The sequence below is a fragment of the Leucopleurus acutus genome, assembly GCF_964270905.1.
Source record: "Leucopleurus acutus genome assembly, chromosome: 8".
Lineage (NCBI taxonomy): Eukaryota > Metazoa > Chordata > Mammalia > Artiodactyla > Delphinidae > Leucopleurus > Leucopleurus acutus.
Window position 1 is genome coordinate 31,758,696 of NC_139151.1, and position 27,059 is coordinate 31,785,754.

Sequence of the window (27,059 nt, forward strand, 5' to 3'; positions counted from 1 at the left end):
ATGTCTAAGTAGCAATTTGATTCTGGTAAATAAAGTGTGTTAAATTTAAAATTTCATGGGTCAAATTTATACAGAAGACAGGTGGGAGAAAAATCCTTTGAAAAACAAACACATTGTGTGCTTCCTGCCAATAAAAACGTAATACTTCCTCATTGTCATTAATAAAAGATAATACTTTCAAAGTTCTGTAGACACTAAAAAGAAAGAAAACACTCAAATGCGTCACCTATTTCCACATTCAAGTCTGAGAAGCTATATAAATTTCTCCAGCCTGTGGCAAAAAACACCAAACCAACCGTAAGTCCGAGAGCAATCATCTCTGGACAGCAGCTATGCAGCTGGCCGTGCTGACCGTGCTGTACGCTGTGAGTGTGCTGCCTGGCACCCTGGCCCTGCAGCTTCCCCAGAAGGCAGGAGGCATGAGTGAGCTGCCGTGGGAACAGGCTCAGGTATGTCACTGGCCCACTCACCTGGGCCTCCACAGGCTCACCATCAGCATTAGGAAGTATGTTTTTCAATTTTAATAATTTTTCTGATTATATAGGTAATATATGTTTTAATCAAGTAGCCGTTAAGAGCAAGCTTTGGAGCCTTCCCAAAGTGGATTCAAGTTCCAACTCCTCCACTCAACTGTGTAGATGAACACAGGAATGTTATTAAACTTCTCTGAGCTTCAGTTTTCTAATTTGGAAGTTGGATAATATAATGATATCAACCAAATGGGGGTGTTGTGAAGCACTTTACAGAGTACCTGAGACATATTCAATAAATTGAAGTCCTTATTGCTACTATTATTTATTGTAACTTGAGATTTTTCTCATAATGAGCAAAGTGTTGCCTCTTAAGATGAGGACTGCTTGTGATGGAGAGACTTGAAAAGAAAAAATGAGGGTATAAGTTGCAGTCCTCCCACTGACAAGCCAATGATGATGGGCAAGGCATGAACTTCTGACTTTGTTTTCTCATATATCTAATAGAGACAATAATACTGTGTTTTATACCTCACAGGATTATTCTAGAGAATAAAGGAAGTGGTAACAATACCAATTATCATGTATGTAACAATTGCAGATTATAAAGTACTTCATATATATTGTGTCATTGAATCCTTAGCTCTATCCTGGGAAAAAGAAGAAACGAAAGTAAGGTTAATTCACATACTTACTAACTGTAGAGATAAGAATCAAGGACAAGTTCTGGTTCAAAAATCATGTTCTTTCCAATATACTACTTAATAAGTAGTCTAATAAGTGTAAGTAATTATTACCTGGTAAAATAATGGGACATCTACTCCTAAGTATTGTTTATAAATTTAAGCCTTAAGCATAAGAAAAGTTGTGTTTTATTTCACACTAACTTTGACTTTTTAAAAGTCCATCTAATACATTGGACTGAACCATATGAAATCAGTGATATTTGACAGGTTTTTTTTTCTCCAAAGGAGCAATTTCATATGGGTCCACCTAATGGACTCTACAGAAGGAGTACACTTGCAAGAGTATTGAGTCCCTTTACCCATGGTGCATGTTGCCAATAAACCAGAGGGAGGTTCTCTAGGTTTAAAGGAAGGCAGGAAAATTCATCTTAAGGATGCAGAGAGATTTCTTACAAAGGGTGTCTTTGTAAAGCCTGTAGCTCTGGAAGGGAAAAAAATGAGGTATTTGTTTCAAATCAGGGATTAATTGCTAATTGTCATGGGTGAACAATAAGTGTTTGTTGTATTGAATGAAATACAGTCGTTGGTAACAGGAAGACAGAGCACAATATTGCTAAGTTTACTTATATAAAGTGCATACCCCTAAGCGGTTCTCAGACAAGTAAACATTACCACCTACTCCAAATTAGATTGCAAATGAGTGAGCCAATGTTTAAATCATTTCAAAGATATTATCACACATTATATAACACTATACATTTTTCTGATGAAATGGGCTTTGGAATCAGAACACAAGTTCAAATACCAGCTCCTTTGGTTACTCATGGGGTGACCTCGTGCAACTTATTTCACTCTCCTGAGCCATGATTCTTCAAATGTGAAATAGGAAAATAATGCCATACCTTACTTCACAGGGTGGTTATGAGGTTTAAATGAGATAAGTAATGTAAAGCTCCTGTTATAGTCCCTGGCACTACTAAGTGCTTAATAAAAGTCCTTTGCTGCTGTTGTTATTTCATTCACTTTCTATTTTTTCCTATTTAGGCTGCTGGACTGCCATCCTCATACCCATTCACTAGTGTCCTTTAAGAAATTCCCAGGGACCCAATTGCCCATGGAATACACCTGAGAGACCTGCTTTATCCTGCAGTCTCACAAAGAGGGTTTTATTAAGGAGTTAGCCATGGAAAGAGCACTGGCCTGGCAGTCAAGAAACTCAGAGCCAGTTCTGCTACTAACTTAACATGTGACCCCAGGGCAAATCATTTAGTTACTAAGAGTTCTGATTTCTTCACCTGGAGAATACGTATATAAAGCAAAATAATGTCATAATAACCTTTCCCAGGACTAAAATATTAAGACCTTTAACCTCAGCTGGGATCTGATCTCCAGAGAATTTTAGAAAGAGCTGGGTGACTTTGGATCTCCCCATAGGGTCTCTGATGTCAAGGGGAGGTCTCAGATGTGCCCCTTGAGGGCACACTGGGCACTCTTCCTGATTGGCTATTACAAACAAGTCTATGTTTTATAAAGTATACAGTGTGTTTCTCTTCAAAACGTTTAATGGGATAAAAGAAAAATGGAGGGACTCTTTTGCTCATGAAATGAAATGGCAGTGCTTCATCATCAATATTAAGTTTTCTTTTCATTAATGCACTCTTGTTTTACTTGTTTACTATGTAAGTATTCTGCCTTCACACTACTATTTGGGTCCACAGGAGTCAGAAGCAAAGATGTGCAGACTTCTGAGCTAAAAGAAGACAATAAACAAGAATTATAGATCAATTACTCTCTTTCCAATAGGACTATCTGAAAAGATTTTATCCATCTGATTCAAAAATAAGGGACCCCAATAGTTTAGAAGTCAAACTCAAGCAGATGCAAAAATTTTTTCGCCTGCCTATAACTGGAACATTAAGCTCCCACATTATAGAAATCATGCGGAAGCCCAGATGTGGAGTGCCAGATGTTGCAGAATATTCCCTATTCCCAGATCGCCCAAAATGGACTTCCAAAGTGGTCACCTACAGGTTAGTTTTGCTTTGGCTCATTTTAGCAAAAACAGTAAAGCCTATTTCCTAAAAGGTCAAACATTGTTTTCTTGTTTTCTACCAGGATCGTGTCATATACTCGAGACTTACCACATGTCATAGTGAATCAATTAGTGGCAAAGGCCTTCAATGTGTGGAGCAAAGAGATACCACTGAGCTTCAAGAGAGTTAGCTGGGGAATTGCTGATATCATGATTGGCTTTGCAAGAGGAGGTAAGGAAGATTCCTGCAGGCTGATCCTGTGTGCTATTTTGCTTGTTATTTATATCAGTGCCCTCCTCTTTCTGGGATTTAAAAATCTTTAAAGAGATATAGATAGATGATAGATGATAGATAGATAGATAGATCATCTCATTAAAGATCAATGTACTTACACTTTTTCTAGTCCATTAACTTCGAGCCACTTTTTATAGCAGAAGATGGCAAACTATGGCCCATGAGCCAAATCTGTAAATAGTTATTAGAACACAGTCATGGTCCTTCAATTATCTATTGTCTATGAGTGCTTTGGGGCTACAATGGCAGACTTTAGCAATTCCGACAGAGGTCTTCAAGCCCACAAATCTGGTCCTTCACAGAAAATGTTTGCCAACCTCTGTTTTGTAACATGAATCATGATATACATATATATTTATGGGACAGTTTAAAATATATCTAACTAACATCAACATTAAACCAAAAGAAGAGGTTACAACTTCCAAAGGCCTTAAGTGGTCTCCAAGAAGTGAACAGTCCCTGTGGCTTATTGCCAACACCCTTCATGTAGTAAAAAGTAGAAAATAGAGAACTTTCATATTAAAGGGCTTAAGGAGATATAACCCATATACATGAACTGCTATTAATCGCTGGTGTTTCATGGTGCAAATTTAGAGGAAAATGTTGGTCTTTTCGGCCTGCTTTAATGTTAAACTTCCTGGGTGCTGTGAATTTAGCCGAAATTTGAGCTTCAACCACAATATTAACAAGACTGAAGAAAACCTTACAGAAAAGCACTGATCATGGCACTCCATGTTTTTCAAGAACTGGATAAACTGGATATGGCCTGACACCAATTTGAAAATAAATGTCTCTGCATCACAAATAAAAGCATTATCAAAATCTATTTTAAGACACCTTGAGCACAGTTCTTCAAGGGACTGTCTACTACATCCACAAAGAAAAAGCTGGGTTTTTAAGAAAACGTATATTAAATGGTATGCAGTTATCTGCTGAATCCAGTACTCAAACTCATTGTGCACTCTGCCACCATCCAGCTAAGGAAAATGATCAAACATAACACTTAGATGCCACCATAAGTAGGATGTGAATGTATTTAAAGTCCATATCAGTAAGCTTTCAACATGTGGTGGTTATCAGGGATGAGCAGTGGTTCTGTGAAAGAAAAAGTCCCTGTGACAAATAAACACCCAAACCACCCTGTGTATGCAGCTGACTGCTTGGGGCTAATCTTTCTAACCTCAATAATCATGTACTATAAACTAAAAGATGAAATGACTGGAGATAAATTCAGTCACTAAAGGCAATTACCACTTTTTCTTTCAGCTCACGGGGACCCCGACCCATTTGATGGGCCAGGAAACACACTGGCTCATGCCTTTCCACCTGGGCCAGGCCTGGGAGGAGATGCTCACTTTGATGAGGATGAACGCTGGACTGATGCTAGCAGTATAGGTACAGCATCCCAAATCTCTTCCACTACATATCCTTTTTAAAATCCTGAACTTTTTATACTTAACTATCTTTAATTTGACAATTGAAAGCAATTAATAATAGTTATTGAGCACTTGCTAACTGCCACCTCTGTGCTTTAAATGCATTATTGCATTTAATATGCTCATAATGCTCCATATATAGAAGATAGATACTCAGGCTACAGAGTCAAAAAATGTTGGGTTCAATTTGCTTTACCTCTACCAATTACTCACTTTGTGTCTTTGGGCAAGTTATTTAACTTCTCTGAGCCTCAGTTTCCTTATCTATGAAATGGGACTATAAATAATTCCTACCTCACAGGATTGCTGTTGGAATTAAATGAGATAATGCTTATGCAGTGCTTAGCACAGTGCTTGGTATATATTAATAATTCAATAAATTATAGCCCTTCTATATATATCCCCAAAATAAGTTTTTTAATTGAAGGTGAAAGAGGAGCAGAGACTATGATATTTGAGAAGTATATACAGTTCTGATATTATTCACTGTTTTTCAGAAAGAACCCACACCATAACCCAGCCTATCATATTCATCACTTTACAAAGTAGAAGATCATAGACAAAACAGAAAACTAATGAAGAGAAGCTCTAGATAAATAACCCTAACTGGAGACAATGCTTTTTTTTTTTTTTTAACATCTTTATTGGAGTATAATTGCTTTACAATGGTGTGTTAGTTTCTGCTTTATAACAAAGTGAATCAGTTATACATATACATATGTCCCCATATCTCTCCCTTCTTGCGTCTCCCTCCTTCCCACCCTCCCTATCCCACCCCACTAGGTGGTCACAAAGCATCAGGCTGATCTCCCTGTGCTATGGGGCTGCTTCCCACTAGCTAGCTATTTTACGTTTGGGAGTGTATATATGTCCATGCCACTCTCTCACTTTGTCACAGTTTACCCTTCTCCCTCCCCATATCCTCAAGTCCATTCTCTAGTAGGTCTGTGTCTTTATCCCTGTCTTACCCCTAGGTTCTTCATGACATTTTTTTTTCTTAAATTCCATATATATGTGTTAGCATACGGTATTTGTATTTCTCTTTCTGACTTACTTCACTCTGTATGACAGACTCTAGGTCCATCCACCTCATTACAAATAGCTCAATTTCGTTTCTTTTTATGGCTAATATTCCATTGTATATACGTGCCACATCTTCTTTATCCATTCATCCGATGATGGACACTTAGGTTGTTTCCATCTCCGGGCTATTGTAAATAGAGCTGCAATGAACATTTTGGTACATGACTCTTTTTGAATTATGGTTTTCTCAGGGTATATGCCCAGTAGTGGGATTGCTGGGTCATATGGTAGTTCTATTTGTAGTTTTTTAAGGAACCTCCATACTGTTCTCCATAGTGGCTGTACTAATTCACATTCCCACCAGCAGTGCAAGAGTGTTCCCTTTCTTCCACACCCTCTCCAGCATTTATTGTTTCCAGATTTTTTGTTGATGGCCATTCTGACTGGTGTGAGATGATATCTCATTGTAGTTTCGATTTGCGTTTCTCTAATGATTAATGATGTTGAGCATTCTTTCATGTGTTTGTTGGCAGTCTGTATATCTTCTTTGGAGAAATGTCGATTTAGGTCTTCTGCCCATTTTTGGTTTGGGTTGTTTGTTTTTTTGTTATTGAGCTGCATGAGCTGCTGTAAATTTTGGAGATTAATCCTTTATCGGTTGCTTCATTTGCAAATATTTTCTCCCATTCTGAGGGTTGTCTTTTGGTCTTGTTTATGGTTTCCTTTGCTGTGCAAAAGCTTTGAAGTTTCATTAGGTCCCATTTGTTTATTTTTGTTTTTATTTCCATTTCTCTAGGAGGTGGGTCAAAAAGGATCTTGCTGTGATTTATGTCATAGAGTGTTCTGCCTATGTTTTCCTCTAAGAGCTTGATAGTTTCTGGCCTTACATTTAGGTCTTTAATCCATTTTGAGCTTATTTTTGTGTATGGTGTTAGGGAGTGATCTAATCTCATACTTTTACATGTACCTGTCCAGTTTTCCCAGCACCACTTATTGAAGAGGCTGTCCTTTCTCCACTGTACATTTTTTAAAAAGTGGCTACTGGTTACTGGCCCTGAAAGTGAAATGAGTACTCGTGTTTGGCAATGGGAATTCACCACTACAGTGATGCCTTGCCGTGAAAATCTAACCTATGTAAAATTATGACACTGCTTCCGTTTCACATCTTGCATACCTTTTTCATTCTTCCTTCTTCCCACTCAAGGTAAGCTAAAGACAGTTTCCTTCAATCTAATGCACCACAATTGGAACTCTGGCCACTCAAACACATTCACACCTTCCCCCTTATTTGCAAAGCCTTTCTATGAGTCTGAGGGAGAGAGAGCACATACATAATACACTTTAACAAATCAAAAGCAAATCCCAGCATCGCCTGGAGTTCCTGCCTTATGGTCGTGCTTTCTCAAAGCCAACTTTCTCTCTCCTGCTATTCAAAGTCACTATCATTTATTGAATAGCCATTATTATTTTCCAGATATTGGGAAACTCATTATGACAAATCGACAAGGTAGGAATTACTATCTCCATTTAACAGATGAGGAACTGAGACTCAGAAATACCCATTAATTTGTCCAAAGTTGTCCAGCTAGTAAGTAGCAGAGCTGGGTTTCAAAACCAGGTCTTTATACAATACTTAGAAGCCTTTGCTTTCCTCTACTGAATACTGCTATCTGAGTGATTACATAAGAAGCAAATAGGCAGAAATACATTATATTAAAAAAAAGTGATGAGATTAAAGCACTACTATTCTTTTTTTTAAAACTTTATGGAAGTATAGTTGATTTAGTGTTGTGTTAATTTCTGCTGTACTGCAAAGTCATTCAGTTATACACATATTCTTTTTCATATACTTTTCCATTATGGTTTATCACAGGATATTGAATAGAGTTCCCTGTGCTTTACAGTAGGAACTTGTTGTTTATCCATTCTATATATAATGGTTTGCATCTGCTAATCCCAAACACCCAATCCTTCCCTCCCACACCCCCACTTGGCAACCATGAGTCTGCTCTCAATGTCTGTGAGTCTGTTTTTGTTTCATAGATATGTTCATTTGTGTCATATTTTAGATTCCACATATAAGTGATATCAGATGGCATTTGTCTTTTTCTTATTTCACTTAGTATGATATCTCAGGTCCATCCATGTTGCTGCTAATGGCATTATTTCATTATTTTCTATGGCTGAGTAGTATTCCATCATATAAATGTACCACATCTGCATTTTTTTAACATCTTTATTGGAGTATAATTGCTTTACAGTGGTGTGCTAGTTTCTGCTGCATAACAAAGTGAATCAGCTATACGTATACATATAACACCATAACTCCTCCTTCTTGCGTCTCCCTCCTACCCTACCTATCTCACCCCTCTAGGTGGTTAAAAAGCACCAAGCTGATCTCCCTGTTCTGTGTGGCTGCTTTCCAATAGCTCTCTATTTTACATTTGGTAGGGTATATATGTCCATGCCACTCTCTCACTTCATCCCAGCTTACCCTTGCCCCTCCCCATGTCCTCAAGTCCATTCTCTATGTCTGCATCTTTATTCCTGTCCTACTCTGAGGTTCTTCAGAACCCTTTTTTTTTTTTTAAGATTCCATATATATGTGTTAGCATACGGTACTTGTTTTTCTCTTTCTGACTTATTTCATTCTGTATGACAGAATGTAGGTCCATCCACCTCGCTACAACTAACTCAATTTCGTTTCTTTTTATGGCTGAGTAATATTCCATTGTATATAAGTGCCACATCTTTTTACCTATTCATCTGTCGATGGACACTTAGGTTGCTTCCTGGCTACTGTAAATAGTGCTGCAATGAATAATGGGTACATGGCTCTTTTTGAATTATGGCTCTCTCTGGGTATATGCCCAGCAGTGGGATTGCTGAGTCGTATGCTAGTTCTATTTTTAGTTGTTTAAGGAACCTCCATAGTGGCTGTACCAATTTACATTCCCACCAACAGTGCAAGAGGGTTCCCTTTTCTCCTCACTCCCCCCCTGCATTTATTGCTTCTAGATATTTTGATGATGGCCATTCTGACTGGTGTGAGGTGATACCTCATTGTAGTTTTGATTTGCATTTCTCTAATGATTAGTGATGTTGAACATCCTTTCATGTGTTTGTTGGCAATCTGTATATCTTGTTTAGAGAAATGTCTTTTTAGGTCTTCTGCCCATTTTTGGACTGGGTTGTTTGATTTTTTGATACTGAACTGCATGAGCTGCTTGTATATTTTGGAGATTAATCTTTTGTCAGTTGCTTCATTTGCAAATATTTTCTCCCATTCTGAGGGTTGTCTTTTGGTCTTGTTTATGGTTTCCTTTGCTGTGTGTGCAAAAGCTTTTAAGTTTCATTAGGTCCCATTTGTTTATTTTCGTTTTTATTTCCATTTCTCTAGGAGGTGGGTCAAAAAGGATCTTGCTGTGATTTATGTCATAGAGTGTTCTGCCTATGTTTTCCTCTAAGAGTTTTATAGTTTCTGGCCTTAAATTTAGGTCTTTAATCCATTTGGAGTTTATTTTTGTGTATGGTGTTATGGAGTGTTCTAATTTCATTCTTTTACATGTAGTTGTCCAGTTTTCCCAGCACCACTTATTGAAGAGGCTGTCTTTTCTCCATTGTATATTACCTCCTTTGTCAAAGATAAGGTGACCATAGGTGCATGGGTTTATCTCTGGGCTTTCTATCCTGTCCCATTGGTCTATATTTCTGTTTTTGTGTCAGTACCATACTGTCTTGATTACTGTAGCTTTGTACTGTAGTCTGAAGTCAGGGAGCCTGATTTCTCCAGCTCCATTTTTCTTTCTCAATATTGCTTTGGCTATTCAGGGTCTTTTGTGCTTCTGTACAAATGTGAAATTATTTGTTCTAGTTCTGTGAAAAATGCCGTTGGTAATTTGATAGGGATTGCGTTGAATCTGTAGATTGCTTTTGGTAGTATAGTCATTTTCACAATGTTGATTCTTCCAATCCAAGAACATGATATATCCCTCCATCTGCTTGTATCCTCTTTCATTTCTTTCATGAGTCCTACAGTTTTATGCATACAGGTCTTTTGTCTCCTCAGGTAGGTTTATTCCTAGATACTTTATTCTTTTTGTTGCAGCGGTAAATGGGAGTGTTTCCTCAATTTCTCTTTCAGATTTTTCGTCATTAGCATATAGGAATGCAAGAGATTTCTGTGCATTAATTTTGTATCTTGCTACTCTACCACATTCATTGATTAGCATTAGTAGTTTTCTGGTAGCATCGTTAGGATTCTCTATGTATAGTATTATGTCATCTGCAAACAGTGACAGCTTTACTTCTTCTTTTCTGATTTGGATTCTTTTTATTTCTTTTTCTTCTCTGATTGCTGTGGCTAAAACTTCCAAAACTATGTTGAATAATAGTGGTGAGGGTGGGCAACCTTATCTTCTTCCTCATCTTAGTGTAAATGGGTTCAGTTTTTCACCATTGAGAACGATGTTGGCTGTGGGTTTGTCATATATGGCCTTTATTATGTTGACACAAGTTCCCTCTATGACTACTTTCTGGAGGGTTTTTGTCATAAATGGGTGTTGAATTTTGTCAAAAGCTTTTTCTGCATCTATTGAGATGATCATATGGTTTTTATTCTTCAGTTTGTTAATATGGTGTATCTCACTGACTGATTTGAGTATATTGAAGAATCCTTGCATTCCTGGGCTAAACCCCACTCGATCATGGTGTATGATCCTTTTAATGTGCTGTTGGATTCTGTTTGCTAGTATTTTGTTGAGGATTTTTGCATCTATGTTCATCAGTGATATTGGCTTGTAGTTTTCTTTTTTTGTGACATCTTCGTCTGGTTTTGGTATCAGGGTGATGGTGGCCTCTTAGAGTGTGTTTGGGAGTGTTCCTCCCTCTGCTATATTTTGGAAGAGTTTGAGAAGGATAGGTGTTAGCTCTTCTTTAAATGTTTGATAGACTTTGCCTTTGAAGCCATCTGGTCCTGAGCTTTTGTTTGTTGGAAGGTTTTTAATCATAATTTCAATATCAGTGCTTGTGATTGGTCTGTTTGTATTTTCTATTTCTTCCTGGTTCAGTCTCATAAGGTTGTGCTTTTCTAAGAATTTGTCCCTTTCTTCCAGGTTGTCCATTGTATTGGCATATAGTTGCTTGTAGTAATCTCTCATGATCTTTTGTATTTCTGCAGTGTCAGTTGTTACTTCTCCTGTTTCATTTCTAATTCTGTTGATTTGAGTCTTCCCTTTTGTCTTGATGAGTCTGGCTCATGGTTTATCAATTTTGTTAATCTCTGAAAAATCCAGCTTTTATTTTTATTGATCTTTGCTATTGTTTCCTTCATTTCTTTTTCATTTATTTCTGATCTGATCTTTATGATTTCTTTCCTTCTGCTGACTTTCGGGGTTTTTTTTGTTCTTTCTTTCTCTAATTGCTTTAGGTGTAAGGTTAGGTTGTTGATTTGAGATGTTTCTTGTTTCTTGAGGTAGGATTGTATTGCTATAAACTTCCCTCTTAGAACTGCTTTTGCTGCATCCCATAGGTTTTGGGTCATCGTGCTTTCATTTTCATATGTTTCTAGGTATTTCATTTATTTCCTCTTTTATTTCTTCAGTGATCTCTTGGTTATTTAGTAGTGTATTTTTTAGCCTCCATGTGTTTGTATTTTTTACAGATTTTTTCCTGTAATTGATATCTAGTCTCATAATGTTGTGGTTGGAAAAGATACTTGATATGATTTCAATTTTCTTAAATTTACCAAGGCTTGATTTGTAACCCAAGATATGATCTATCCTAGAGAATGTTCCAGGAGCACTTGAGAAGAAAGTGTATTCTGGTTTTTTTGGATGGAATGTCCTATAAATATCAATTAAGTACATCTTGTTTAATGTATCATTTAAAGCTTGTGTTTCCTTATTTATTTTCATTTTGGATGATCTGTCCATTGGTGAAAGTGAGTTGTTTAAGTCCCCTACTATGACTGTGTTACTGTTGATTTCCCCTTTCATGGCTGTTAGCACTTGCCTTATGTATTGAGGAAAGAACTACTATTCTGATTCCTCTTCTAAACCTTCCGCCCTTGTGAAGGCCTGGAAACAAATAAGCTAACTATGGAGAATTTAAACGGTTAGGTATTTTATAGTTATTTTATTTTTATTATTATCTATTTTGATTTTATTATATATATAGTTATTTTTTACAGTTACTGTATGTCTCTTTTGTTGCAGGAGTTAATTTCCTGTATACTGCAACTCATGAACTTGGCCATTCCTTGGGTCTGGATCATTCATCTGATCCTAATGCTGTGATGTATCCAACTTATGGAGAAGGCGATTACAAGAATTTCAAACTTTCACAGGATGATATCAATGGAATTCAGAAATTATATGGTAATATTTATGATTTCCATATTTCCAATGTCTCCTTAAGACATTGCCTCCTTTGGGTAGGCTTGAATGAGAAAGACTGGGAAATAGGTATTTACTTGGAAAAACACACTGGAACTTTTATATCTAAAAGCCTATTGAGGGGAGAAATTTGAGACATTAGATACTTGAAATTTAATCATGCTATTTTATACTATGAGGATATTGATTTTAAGTTTTAAGTAATATAGTATCATTTGGTGAAATCATGAAAATGATGCTCTCAAACGTTTTTTATAAGCTGCCACTCACTCTTCTTTCTTGCTTGGTTCAAATACTTTAGGGAGCCTCCCCCATAGGGACGGACAGAGGAACATAACACCTTCCCCCGTAGCTTCCTGCTCCCAAGGGTTTGGCCCTAGGTGCTTAAAAGTTACCCAATTTTTCCTGCCTGTATATATGCATAGGGAAATGGGTTAACCATAGACAGTGACTTCTTATTATTGCTGGTCATGATGGGTATGAATATACCATGTCCCAATCTACACTTTTTTGTTTTAATCAAGTTTCAAATTCAATTTAAAAGAATAAACTGATTTGTATTTGCTTGATCAAGTCAAAAAGAGTAATGTGAGAAAGGAATCAAAGGACAAGGATAAAAAGCCATGTCTCTAGATAAAGATGAGAATAGTAAGAGTCAAAGAAGCTAAATAAATCGTCCAAGGACAAGAAGCTGCTGAATTCTTGAACAAAGATTCCAAGCCAGGGCTGCATGATTTCACATTCTTTCTACTTCATATTTCAGCCTATCACTACTTAGTATGCTTCTAAAAGCAATTTGGAAAAGAAAATACATACAGAATGATATCTTTAAGTACACAGATATAATTAAACCTTTCCGGCAAATTACCAGGATGATAAGAATATTCGGCAAAAAGATAACATAAGAGTCTCTGAATGTTTAGAAGAGCAACGAAAGTGCTTCCACATAATAAATAATGTAATGTCCTCAGGGGGAAATTACTCCTGTAGGATAATGGATTTAAGCTATCCGTTGAACCTATAACTTACTATCAATCAGCATCTCCCAAACTGTGTTCCCAGAACACTGATCCTACCAGACAATTCCCCAAAAAAAGATGCTTTGAAGAAACAAGTTCAAAAACCACTACTTACTGTATTTAAAGTGCAGAGGATGTTAAAAATGATCTAACAAACTGTCATTTAACTCAGTGCTTCCCAAATTATAATCTTTTTTGTGGCACACCCATTGAGCTCTCTCAGAATAGCATTTCAGAGAACACGTTTTGGAAAATACCATTAACTGTACCACAAAGTTCTGACTTAAGGAGCTGCTGCTGTCCAAAAAAGTTCACGAAACACTGACAATTGTTGGTAAAGTCAACACCAACAAAACAGGAAATAGTACCTCCCCTTATATAAAACTATGGAACTTACAGAATACTCTATGGCATGTATAACTATCTTTGAACCTTAAGAAAATTAGAAAGGGCCTGAAAAACGTTCTTCGGCAGACTGATTAGATTTAACATAAAGAAGATGGATTAGTGCATTAAATCCTTAAGTATTAGACAGTGAAGTGCCTCTAGTCAAAGTTGGAAAGAGGTAGCTTCTGGACAAATGAAAGTGAGATTTAATTACATAGGTTTTTAATGTAGGTAGTTTATTAATACAATAAGTGATGTGAGCAGAAAATATAAATTCAAAAGAATGTGGTTAAACTCATGGATATAAAATTCCCAACGTTCCTTTCAGAATAATAAAAATAATAGCTAAAATGCATCAAGTTTTTATAGTGTACCAGGCATTTCATGTGCAATAGCTTATTTAATTCAACAATCCAATGAGTTGTTACTGTCCTCATTTTACAGGCTGGTAATCTAACATGAAGAGAAGCTAAGTAATAACTTACACAAGATCACATGGCTGGTAAAATGACAGAGTGAAAAGACAGGGTGCAAAGATATCTGACCACCCAGGGACTACACTCCATACAGTGTTGCCTTTTTAGCCTTTGGAGGTTGTTCTTCAGAACTGTTGTCCCAGGCACAGAAACTGGGCTGGGTGAATGATGGACTGTACATACTGTGACATTTCTTGTGTTTTTATAGTCTTAGGATTTTTTAATATGTTTTATACGTTGTCAGAATGTTCTTATTTTGTCTCTTCACAGGAAAGAGAAATGATTCAAGAAAAAATTAGAAACTTCAGGGAGAACACACATTCATTCATTGGATTCTATATAGTTGTTCCCAACCAGAATTAAAGAACACTGTTGCTGCACTCCATTTACCCCTTGCTGCCTCCATCCTTGTATTGTGGTTGGTTTTCGTACATCTCTCTCCCCCTCATCTATGACTCTCCTCAAGCAACATGCACTTGGTGGATGTCAATAAATGTTAAATACCTAGATAAATAAAATTTTTATTCCATGGTAAAATAATTTCTATTTGGAAATACTGTTTCTGTGGCAAGAGAAGATATGCTAAGACTAAGACCAGAAAAAAGAATTAAATAACCCCACCACATTATTTTGGGACTTCAGCTGCACCTCACCCTATCACTAGTTGGGTAAGGTATAGTATAGTATAGTATAGTGCAGTACAGTACAGTATAGTATAAACCAAGATAGTATAACCCAAAGGTACCTTAAGTTCCTCTCATCCTTTGGTCCAATCCCTCACTCTGAGTATTCTGGGAAGTCCAAATCTTCCCACAAAATGTGTGTGAATTCCCAGGGATTTACATTCTCATAGTCCCTTCTGGCACCAAGTTCCTGCCCCTGAACTGACTTCATGGCATCTCTCCGACCACAGCTGCTCTGTGTTCCCTTTCCTCTGCCCCATCACAACCCAAATATCAATCTCACTCTCTTCTCTTTTACTTTCTCCAAACCAGTCCTACAAGGCTTTTGTCAGATTGTTGACACTGCTGAAGATTTGCATCAACAGTGAGATTTTACACTGCACAAGGACAATGAAATTGAACTAAACTCAAATTAGATATTATCCTCACCCTTCAAATCCTTTACCCATCCCAGCATCAGGAATTTCCCACTGGCCACCTACCTCTGCAGGTTCCCACCTCCTACCACATCTCTCCCTAATCCTCAAATCTCTAAACCCCAGTCCTTCTGACTTCCCTCAGACACTCATTTCCTGAGGTTCAAGTAGCTCTCCCTCTCCATGCACAGAGACTCGCTACTGTATTTCTGTGGTAAAAACACTCTCTATGCGGGGCTTAATCCTTTAGCAGGACACAGAGCTGGCAAAGGCTTTTCCATTTCAGCCGTTCCTCCTCCATACTCCCTGCACCCATGCATGGTTTTCTCTACAAATAGAGGGATAAATAATTGTAATTTACTTTCTTACTAATACAAATTATGCCACACATAAGCACCCTGAAAACATGTATTCATTTTTTAAAATTTCATTTAAGGATTTTTTTTTGCCCAAAATGGATCAATAATCCAAAACTCAGAAATACCACCAAAACCATTAAAGGAGCCATTCCAGGGACAGACAAAATGAGGGGGGGAATCTACAACCTAGGCAAAATGAGTTATATATTCAAAGACTCTCTTAAAACATAAGGGAATAGGTCTATAATAAAAATAAAAAGGAAGAAGTCATTAAATTTAAGCTCCTCACTTTGTAGATGACAAAACAGACCAAGAGAGGTTAAATTTTGCAGTAAACAAATGTGTCCTGTGATTAAAGCATTTTGTTTGTTTGTTTGCCTGTTTGCATTTTGGTTTGGGCAGCAGAAGGCAATATCTATCTTGTAGCTGAAGTGGATATTGTTTTTACCTGCCCAGCATCCCTTCACCCTACTTTTTGGGACAGGGACAGTCTTTCCCCTTTGTATATTATCTTAGTGAGACATACTTGAGTATGCCACATGCTGCCAGGGCTGAGAAGGGAGTACAGGACCCAAGTTTGGCCTATCAGACACTCCCTCTGAAAACACCAGACACTGATTCACCCTGGTAGTGAGTTTTGGAGACACCGCCTATTCATTCCTGCACCCAGATAAATCTCTGAAGCTGCCTTGGGTCCTGTCCTACAAACAGCTTAGGTACGGGGCGTCTCTTCCATGTTTTGCAGCTGACTGCATTGCCTTCTAATAAATTTTGTCTTTTGCTTATGTTAGCAAGAGTCAGTTTATGTCTGTTGCTTGCAAATCCCTGACACAGTAGCTTGAATGGCTCTCCTATGGTATCTGATATATGGATTCTGTTATATATCTCACCACATACTCCAATCTTAACCCTATGAAGTTAAGCTCTAACTGAGCACAGAAGTTGAATTTTCTTATTCCTATCCAAAAACCATAAAGCTGACCTCTAAAGAGAAATTTTGCCTAGAAAATAAGGAACCATGTTCTCTTTTTTTTTAATTGTGGTAAAATACACATAACATAAAATTTATCATCTTCACCATTTGTAAGTATATAGTTCAGTATAAAGTATATTCACATTGTTGTACAAGGGTAAGTGTTCTTACCCTTAGCACTATTAGCATGTTCAACTGAATAATTCTTTGTTAGAGGCTATTCTGTGCATGGTAGGATGCTCAGCAGCACCCCCTGGCCTCTCCCCACTACATGCCAGTAAAACATCCTCAGTCGTGGAAACCAAAGATGTGTTCAGACATTGCCAAATGACCCCTGAGGGGCAAAATAGCCCCCAGTTGAGATCCATGGAGCTAAAGAAAATAAAGTCCTATTTCACTGCATTATACTCAATGTCCCTTTTTACCTTTTTTTATCCCTACCATCTGGTAATCCTGTGTCATCCCATGGGAAAGGAAAACCAATAAAACATTAATGTGGCTTTGTCTGTTTTTGACACTTCTTTGAGGAAAGGACTGTCATATTTTAAGGAATAAAACCAACTGTATGCCAAAGCCAAGATGACGTATATTTATAGAAGTTCACAAAACTTGTTTGTATTCTGTCAATTATTTTTATTGTTGTCTTTTCTAATTTTAATGTCAAACTTCAGTTTCAGATAGAGGGCTGAGCACATGAATTTGTCTTCACTCCCCTCTGAGTTTCCATTTAAGTGGTAGTAGGGCAATAAAACAGAATAGGCGGAGGAGGTCTATCCATAGACAAGGAATTTCAGTAAATTTCTGACGACCTAATACAGCTGATAGGTGAAACATATCAGACTTAGCCTGGGATATGTGAAGAGGTCTCAGGTGGAAATGGGAGTTAACTATGGTTACAGGATGAAATGTAAATTTGATCAATCACGACAAGGTAAAAATGTAGGAAGTTGGAGCACATTGCCAATTTCACGTATTATAAAACATACATGTTTACATATCAACATTGTTAAAAATAAGATGACATCTTGCAGCCGGGGCTGGCAATTCTCCAGGAGAAGATTTGGGTTTGCTTCTGCCAATCACATGGAGCCCTATCAACCTGAGATCACTTTATATTACATCATTTGCTTGGGGTTGTTCAGACTACACTGTTCATGTGAATTCAGTCAGCAAATCTGTAGGAGTACCAGCTTGGAGTCCACATATTCAGAAAGTATGTCTTTTTCCTCTCAGTACTATGACTGAGGCAGCCATGTGCCCTTGCTGCCTTGTTGGTGTTGCAGGTTTATTTCTCTTTTATCCTTGCACTGAAAGACCAGCCATTTGGTCTCCCAGCTTTAAGTCAGGATCCCCTGTTAGAGTCTGCTTCTTGAACATCTTTTCTTTTTTCATAGTACACAAAGAGGTGGTTTCATCCTACAATAGATGACATTTTAATTCACCGAAATGTGCTAATTGGAATATGAAGTTTAGATGTAGTATGTGAAAAGACACAAAACTTTGTACAGTAATCTTCCCTTATTTTAAATGTCACTTTTCCAGAACTGTTGATTTCTTGTCAGTCTTTTTAGGGATAAACACAAATAACAGTCACCTTCAGGATGTTGACCGCTTCTCCTGACAGTCTTTATTCTCTGAGAAGTGCCACTGACCCCCAGTGGACCTCAGGCGGCAAGTGTGTACTATCCCACATCCTGCCACAGGTGTCTGGAACAAGGGCAGACACCCACCTCAGGTAAGGCCCTTTAGGTATCTTCTCCAGGGGGACTGTGATTCCACTCACTTATTTATTCAATAATATTTATTGAGTGTTTACCATGTTCCAGGCACTGTTTAACCTTGAGGATATAATTCCAAACAAAGAAAATCACTATGCACATGGATCCCACAAACTCATCAAAAACAATGAACAGAGAGACCCAGAGACTGGGATTCCTGAGCTGAGCCTTGTTACTGGTGAGATTCTATAGGAAAGATCCATAAATTCCTGTGGCTAAAGATCTCAGAAATTCTGAAGTGCTTTCATTTCCCAAGGCCTTGTTGTTCAATAGTTTTCTGGATTCCATAGGCAGTCTAATGTCCTTCCAATAAACCTCCTTTTCAACTAAGCTAATACCAAAACAAACAAGTCCAACAATTAAGAGAAACAGTATAATATAGGCATCTTCTTCCTCCCTTCACTAGCATCATCTACCATTTTTGCCATGAAACCTTCCAGAAAAATGGACACCAACAATACAGAACAAAGATCAGATCAAAGTGACTGAAGTGGTGTAGACTGTGCCAGCCCAGTGTGAAGCTAACCAAAGCTTCTCTTACTTTGTTGTCATTGCCATTGCTGATAATGTAAAAATAATGATATGTAATGAAAAGAGTATTGAACTGTGTCTGAAGTTCTGTTTTGATCCTGGCTATGTTTTAACAGACAGTAAGGAAGCCTTGGGCTTCCTTACCTTCTCTTGGCTATGCGCTATCCTTTGTTTTAATTCTGTCACTTCATAAAGCAGGACTTAAGATCTAGAATTCAATGATCAACTAAGGTTTCACCCTTGACTAAATTTACCTATCAATTTGATCAGGAAAAACAAGGATATGAAGGTAAACGTGTGCCATCAGAATCACTCACCGAGGCTCTACAAGAGAAACAACCCTAGTTTATAGCACTCAAAGAAGATACAAATATATATATATATATATATATATATATATATATATATATATATAGGCATCTCCTTTTCTTCACCTGGCAATCCTACAGTTTTTCACACCTCAGCCTTGACATTTCCATGCCAAAAAGACCTCCACTTGACCTCACACTCCCCTACACCTGCCTAGCTTCCCCTCTTATGATTTTCCATGGTACCAAACAGGTACCCCTCACAGTCATCTTTTATCTCACTGAATTATAATCTTCTGATGAATTATGACAATATCCACTAGATTGAAAGCTCCTTGATGAAACTGAATATGTTTTTGTGTAAAGAAAAATTATTCCTGAAGTACAATGAAAGGTTCACTCACAGAAACCTCTCATTTAGGTTGTGTCCAAATTAATAAATCATTCAAACACTTCTAAAAGACATAAGATCAAGCTATACATTAGAATGTAATTGGATTGATGCCCTAGAAATTATGAAAAAGAAAATACAACTTTACAAAGAAACATAGAGGAGGATTCTGGGAAGATGATGGAGTAGGAAGCATCAGTAATGTATCTCCCCACCTAGACAAAAAAATGCACTGGCAAACTCTGTTTGATGTAACTCATTTGGAACTGTGGAGTCTATTGAAGGCCTGAAACTTCCAGGGGAAGGCTTGGACAGTAAATTACAGTCAATATTGGTCAATTTCAGCTCTTAGTATATTGGTAGCTACCCACTTCTCAGCCCCATGGCAGGGAGCTGTGCACATGCTCCTGGAGCAGCCTGTACACAGCTTGCACACAGCTGTGGAAGTGAGGGTGTCCTCCAAGTACTAGAGATCTGATATCTTATCACTGATTGCTGCTTCTGATCACACAGGTGCAGACAAAAAGGCAACAGCCATTGTGGTTGCAATTCCTCCCATCATTGCAAGTCCCTCCCACTCCTGCCAAAGTGACTTCCAGCTGCTTTAAAGGATCAGTAATTTTTTTCTCCCTCATTTTTGTCTTTTTTCCCTATTGGGAGTCAGACAGAAGACTAGGAAATTCAAAAGCAACTGTATATCTAGGGAAAATTAGAAAGTTACCACACATGCCCCGGAGAAGGTGCAGGCTCAGAAAAGACATAAGAAAATCTTAAATTGCACCCCAGGCAGATCCTTGGAACGGAGATAGTCTATAACAATAAAAAATAAATAAACAAAAACAAAAAAACAGCCAACACTGTGAAAGACAGAGAATCAGATCTCCAGTTACCACATTATTAGATTCAGCTGTCCAGTTTTCAACAACAACAAAGAAAAAAGAAAAAATCACAAGGCAATCAAAGAAACCACAAAGTATGACTCATTCAAAGGAAAAAAAAAATCTATCCCTGAGAAATACCTGATGGTGGACTTACTACAAAAAACTTTAAAGCAACTATCTTAAAGATGATCAAAGAACCAAAAGAAGACATGGGGAAAATCAAGAAAACAATGTATGAACAAAATGGAAATATCAATAAAGAAATATTGAAAAGAAACCAAAAAGAAATTCTGGAGCTGTAAAGTAAAACAACTAAAATATTAAAATTCACTAGAGGAGTTCAAAGAGATTTGAGCAGGCAGAAGAAAGAACCAGCAAACTTGAAAATAGGACAATGGAAACTATTAAATTATAGGAACAGAAAGAAAAAAGACTGAAGAAAAGTGACCATCAAGCAGACCAACATACACACTGTGGGAGTCCCAGAAGGAGACAAGAGAAAAGGACATAGGAAATACTTGAAGAAATAATGGCCAACAACTTCCCAAATTTGATGAAAGACATGAACATAAATGTCAAATAAACTCAACAAATTCCAAGTAGATAAATTTAAAGAAACCCACACCAAGACACATTTCAATCAAACTGAAAGGCAAAGACAAAGAGGGACTCTTGAAAGCAACAGGACAGAAGCAACTCATCACATACAAGGGATCCTCAATCAGATTATAAGCAAATTTCTCATCAGAAATTTTGGAGATCAGATGTATTAAGCTGATATATTCAAAGTGCTAAAAGAAAAAATACTGTCAACCAAGAACTGTATATCTGGTGAAACTGTCCTTCAAAAGTGAGGGAAGGGAATGCTTTGGAGGTCCAGTTATTAGGAGTCAGTGCTTTCACTGCTGTGGGCCCGGGTTCGATCCCTGGTCGGGGAACTAAGATCCTGCAAGCTGCACAGTGCAGCCAAAAGAAAAAAAAGTGAGGGAACAATTAAGACATTACCAAATGAAAGCAGAAGGCGTTCATAACCACTAGACCTGCCTGCAAGAAATGCTTATAGGAGTCCCATAGGTTGAAGTGAAAGGACAGTAATTCAAAGCCATATGAATAAATAAAGATCTCAGTAATGTAAATATACGGCCAATTATATATTGTAATAGTGATGTATAACTCCACTTTTGTTTTCTACATGATTTAAGAGACTGATTTTTTTTAATTATTAGTCTAAAACTAGGATTATTGTAACTTTGGTTTGTAACTCCACATTGTTTTCTACATAACTTAAGAGATTTTTAAAAATTACTAGTTTATATTTTGGGACACACAATTGTATAAAGATGTAATATTGTGACATCAACGACTGAAAGGGATGGAGATGAAGCTGTTAAAGGAGAAAAGTTTTTGTATGTTATTGAAATTAAGCAAGTATAAATTAAAATTAGAGTGTTATAACTTTAGGATGTTAAATGTAATCCCCATGATAACCACAAAGAAAATAGCTCAATAATACACACAAAGGAAATGAAAAAAGAATTTAAATATTTCACTACTAAAAAGCAACTAAACATAAAAGAAGACAGTAATTCAAGAAATGAGGGACAAAAAATTATAAGGCATATAGAAAACAAATAGCAAAATGGCAGAAGTAATTTCCTCCTTATCAGTAATTACTTTAAATGTAAATAGATCAAACTCTCCAATCAAAAACAGAGATTAGCAGAATGGATTTTTAAAAATATGATACAACTATGTACTGTCTACAAGAGACTCATTTTAGATACAAAGACACAAATAGGTTGAAAGTGAAAAGATAGAAAAGTATATTCCACACAAATAGTAACCAAAAGAGAGCAGGGGTGGCTATACTTGTAGCAGATAAAATATACTTTAAATCAAAAAAGTTTACAAGAGTCAAAGAAGGACATTATATATTACCAAAAGTTCGATACAGCAAGATTATGTAACAGGGAGTTCCCTGGTGGTCTAGTGGTTAGGATTTGGCGCTTTCACTGCTACGGCCTGGGTTCAATCCCTAGTCAGGGAACTGAGATTCCACAAGCCACATGGCACAGACAAAAAAACCCAAATTCTTTGGGAGTTCCCCAGTGGTCCAGTGGTTAGGATTCGGCACTTTCACTGCCATGGCCTGGGTTCAATCCCTAGTCAGGGAACTAAGATCCCACAAGGCACAGCCAAAAAAAAAAAAAAAAATTATATGACAATTATAAATATTGTACATCTAATAACAGATCACCAAAATATATGAAACAAAAATTGACAGAATTGAAGGGAGAAATAGATAGTTCTACAATAATAGTTGAAAACTTTAATGCCTCACTCTCAACAATGGATAAAACAACCCAGGCAGAAGACAGTAAGGAGACAGAGGACTTGAACAACACAATAAACAAGCTAGATCTAAGAGAAATATTCAGAACACTCTAAACAACAACAGAAGATGCAATCTTCTCAAGAGCCATGAGACATTTTCCAGGACATGTGACCATATGCTAGGTCACAATAAGTCTCAACAGATTTTAAAAGATAGATATCATATAAAGTATCTTCTCAGACCACAACAGGATGCAGTTAGAAATCAATAACAGAAATAAAACTGGAAAATTTACAAATTTGTGGAAATAAAGCAACACACCTTTAAAAAGCCAATGAATCAAAGAAGAAATCACAAGAGAAATTAGAAAATATTTAAATATGAATGAAAGTGAAAACACAGCATACCAAAACTTATGGGATGTAGCCAAAGGAGTGTTAAGGGGGAAATTTATAACTACAAATGCTTATATTAAAAAACAACAAATATCTCAAGTCAAAAACTTAACTTTACAACTTAAGGAACTAGATAAAGAAGAATGAACTAAATCAAAGATAGCATGATGAAAGATATAATAAAGGTTAGAGCAGAGATAAGTGAAATAGAGAATAGAAGAATAATACAGAAAATCAGTGAAGCCAAAAGTTGTTTCTTGAAAATGATCAACAAATGCAAAGTGGTAGAGCCATTTTGGAAGACAGTTTGGTGGTTTCTTACAAAACTAAACATAATCTTACCATATGATCCAGGAGTCACACTCCTTGGTATCTACCCCAAAAAGCTGAAAACTTGCATATGGATGTTCAAAGCAGCTTTATTCATAATTGCCAAAATGTAGAAGCAACCAAGGTGTCCTTCAGTGGGTGAATGAATAAACTGTGATTTATCCAGACAATGGAATATTATTCAGCACTAAAAAGAAATGAGCTACCAAGTCATGAAAAGACATGGAGAAAATGTAAATGCATATTACTAAGTGAAAGAAGTCAATCTGAAAAGGCTACATACTGTATTATTCCAGCTATATGACATTCTGGAAAAGGCAAAACTATGGAGACAGGAAAAAGATCAATGGTTCCAGGAATGTGGGGAGGACAAGGGATGAAGGTGGAGCACAGAGGATTTTTAGAGCAGTGAAAATACTTTGTGTGATGCCATAATGATGGATACATGTAATTATATACTTGTCCAAATCCATAGAATGTACAACATCTAAAGTAATGTTAACTGTAATGTAAACTATAGACTCTGGGTAATCTTGATGTGTCAGTTAAAGTTCATCAATCGTAAAAAATGTGCCACTCTGGTGGGGGATGTTGATAACAGCAGATGCTATATGTGTAAGGGGATAAGAGGTATGTGGGAAATCTCTGTACCTTCCACTCAATTTTGCTGTGATCTTAAGATGTCTCTTAAAAATAGTCTTAATTTTAAAAAAACTATAGACTAAAAATAACATTACAATCTGGACTTTTTAAAATTAAAAAATTGACAAACCTTTAGCTAGATGGACTAAGAAAAAAAGGAATAAGCCTCAAATTACTAAAATGAGCAATAAAAGTGGGGGCATTACTACTGATCCTAGGAAAATAAAAAAGATTATAATAGAGTGCTATAAGCAATTCTACACCAAAAAAATGTATAACCTAGACTAAATGGACAAATTCCTAGAAATGCAAAACATACCAAGATTAAACCATGAAGAAATAGAAAATCTGGATACACTATAACTAGTAAGGAGATTAAATCACTAATCAAAAATCCCCTGATACAGAAAAGCCTTGGACCTGAGGGCTTCACCAGTGAATTCTATCAAACATTTAAAGAAGAACTAACATCGATCCTTCTCAAACTTTTCCAAAAATTGAAGAAAAAGGAACACTCCTTAACTCATTATATAAAATCAGCATTATCCTTCTATCAAAGCTAGACAAAGACACTACAAGAAAAAAAAAATACTACAGACCAATATTCCTTATAAAACTGATGCAAAAATTATCAGCAAAATACTAGTAAACCAAATTTAGCAGCATATTAAAAGGATTATATACCATGACCAAGTGTGATTTATTTCTGGAATGCAAAGATGGTGCAACAATATGAAAATCAGTGTAATACACCACATTAACAGAAAAAAGGAAAAAACTACATAATCATCTCAATCGATGAAAAGCACCTGACAAAAATTTAACACATTTTTATGATAAAAGCACTCAACACACTAGGGATAGAAGGAAACTACCTCAACATAATAAAAGCCATATATGAAAAATCCACAGTGAATGTCATACTCAATGGCGAAAGACCTAGATATTTTCCTCTAAATTCAAGAACAAGGTAAGGATGCCTGCTATTGCCACTTCTATTCAAATGGTACTGGAAGTCCTAACCAGAGCAATTAGACAAGAAAAAGAAATAAAAGCCATCCAAATTGGAAAGGAATAAGCAGAATTATCTCTATTCACAGATAATATAATCTTATATACAGAAAACCTTAAAGATTATATACACACACATGCACACACACACCAAAAGAACCTGTTAGAACTAATAAGCAAATTCAGAAAAGTAGCAGGATATAAAGTCAACACACAAAAATCAGTTGCATTTCTTTACATTAACAATAAACAATTCCAAAAGGAAGTTAAGAAAACAATTCCCTTAATAATAATATCAAAAAGGGCAAAATAGGGCTTCCCTGGTGGCGCAGTGGTTGAGAGTCTGCCTGCCAATGCAGGGGACATGGGTTCGAGCCCTGGTCTGGGAGGATCCCACATGCTGCGGAGCAACTAGGCCCATGAGCCACAACTACTGAGACTGCGCGTCTGGAGCTTGTGCTCCGCAACAAGAGAGGCCACGATAGTGAGAGGCCCGCGCACCGCAATGAAGAGTGGCCCCCGCTCGCCGCAAGTAGAGAAAGCCCTCGCACAGAAACGAAGACCCAACACAGCCAAAAATAAATAAATTAATTAATTTTTAAAAAAGAAAGGATAAAATACTTGGGAATTAACAAGGAAGTGAAAGGGTTGTACAATAAGAATTATAAACGATTTCTGAAAGAAATTAAAGAAGACAAATAAATAAATGGGAAGATCCCATGTTCATGAATTGGAAGACTTAATATTAAGATGTCAATACTACCCAAAGTGATCCACATATTTAATACAATCCCAATTAAAATTCCAATGACATTTTTTGCAAGAATAGAAAAACTCATCCTAAAATTCATATAAAATTTCAAGGTACCCTGAATAGCCAAAACAATCCTGAAAAAGAATAACAAAGCTAGGGAACTCATATTTCCTAATTTCAAAACTTACTAGATAGAGGATACAGTGGGGGAAGGGGAGGCTGGATGTAGTGAGAGAGTGGCATTGACATATATACACTACCAAATGTAAAACAGATATCTACTGGGAAGCTGCTGCATAGCACAGGGAGATCAGCTTGGTGCTTTGTGATGACTTAGAAGGGTGGGATAGGGAGGGTGCGAGGGAGGTTCAAGAGGGAGGGGATATGGGGATATATGTATGCATATAGCTGATTCTCTTTGTTGTACAGCAGAAACTAACACAATATTGTAAAGAAATTATACTCCAATAAAGATGTATAAAAAATAAATAAATAAAATTAAAAAAAAACTTATTACAAAGATACAGTCATCAAAACCATGACATTGGCATATAGACAGCCATTGAGATCAATGGAATAGAATAGAGAGTCCAAAAATAAACCTTCACATACGTGATCAAATGATTTTCAACAAGGGTATCAAAATGATTCAATGGAAAAAATACAGTTCTCAACAAATAATGTTGGTAAAACTGAATATCCACATGCAAAAGAATGAAGCTGGACCCTTTCTTAACACCATATACAAAAATTAACTCAAAATGGATCCATGGTTTAAATGTTAAGACCTAAAATATAAAACTTTTAGAAGAAAACATAAGGACAGAAGCTTCACAACACAGGATTTGGCAATGATTTTTTAACTATGACATGAAAGACACAGACAACAACAACAAAATAAACAAATTAGGCTTCATGAAAATTTTTAAATGTTGTGCATTAAAAGAGACTACTGGGCTTCCCTAGTGGGGCAGTGGTTGAGAGTCTGCCTGCTGATGCAGGGGACACGGGTTCATGCCCCGGTCTGGGAAGATCCCACATGCTGTGGAGCGG

General features: G+C 36.8%; 1 protein-coding gene across 1 annotated transcript; it reads left to right on the top strand.

Moving 5' to 3' along the window:
* Positions 1-332: 332 nt before the first annotated feature.
* Positions 333-14,518, top strand: MMP7 (matrix metallopeptidase 7; the record flags this gene model as incomplete). Its single annotated transcript, XM_082844102.1, has 6 exons — positions 333-449; positions 2,960-3,186; positions 3,272-3,420; positions 4,750-4,878; positions 12,158-12,319; positions 14,490-14,518. The coding sequence occupies 6 exons, from the start codon at positions 333-335 to the stop codon at positions 14,516-14,518; spliced, it is 813 nt and encodes a 270-aa protein (XP_082700228.1).
* Between the last annotated feature and the right edge of the window lie 12,541 nt (positions 14,519-27,059).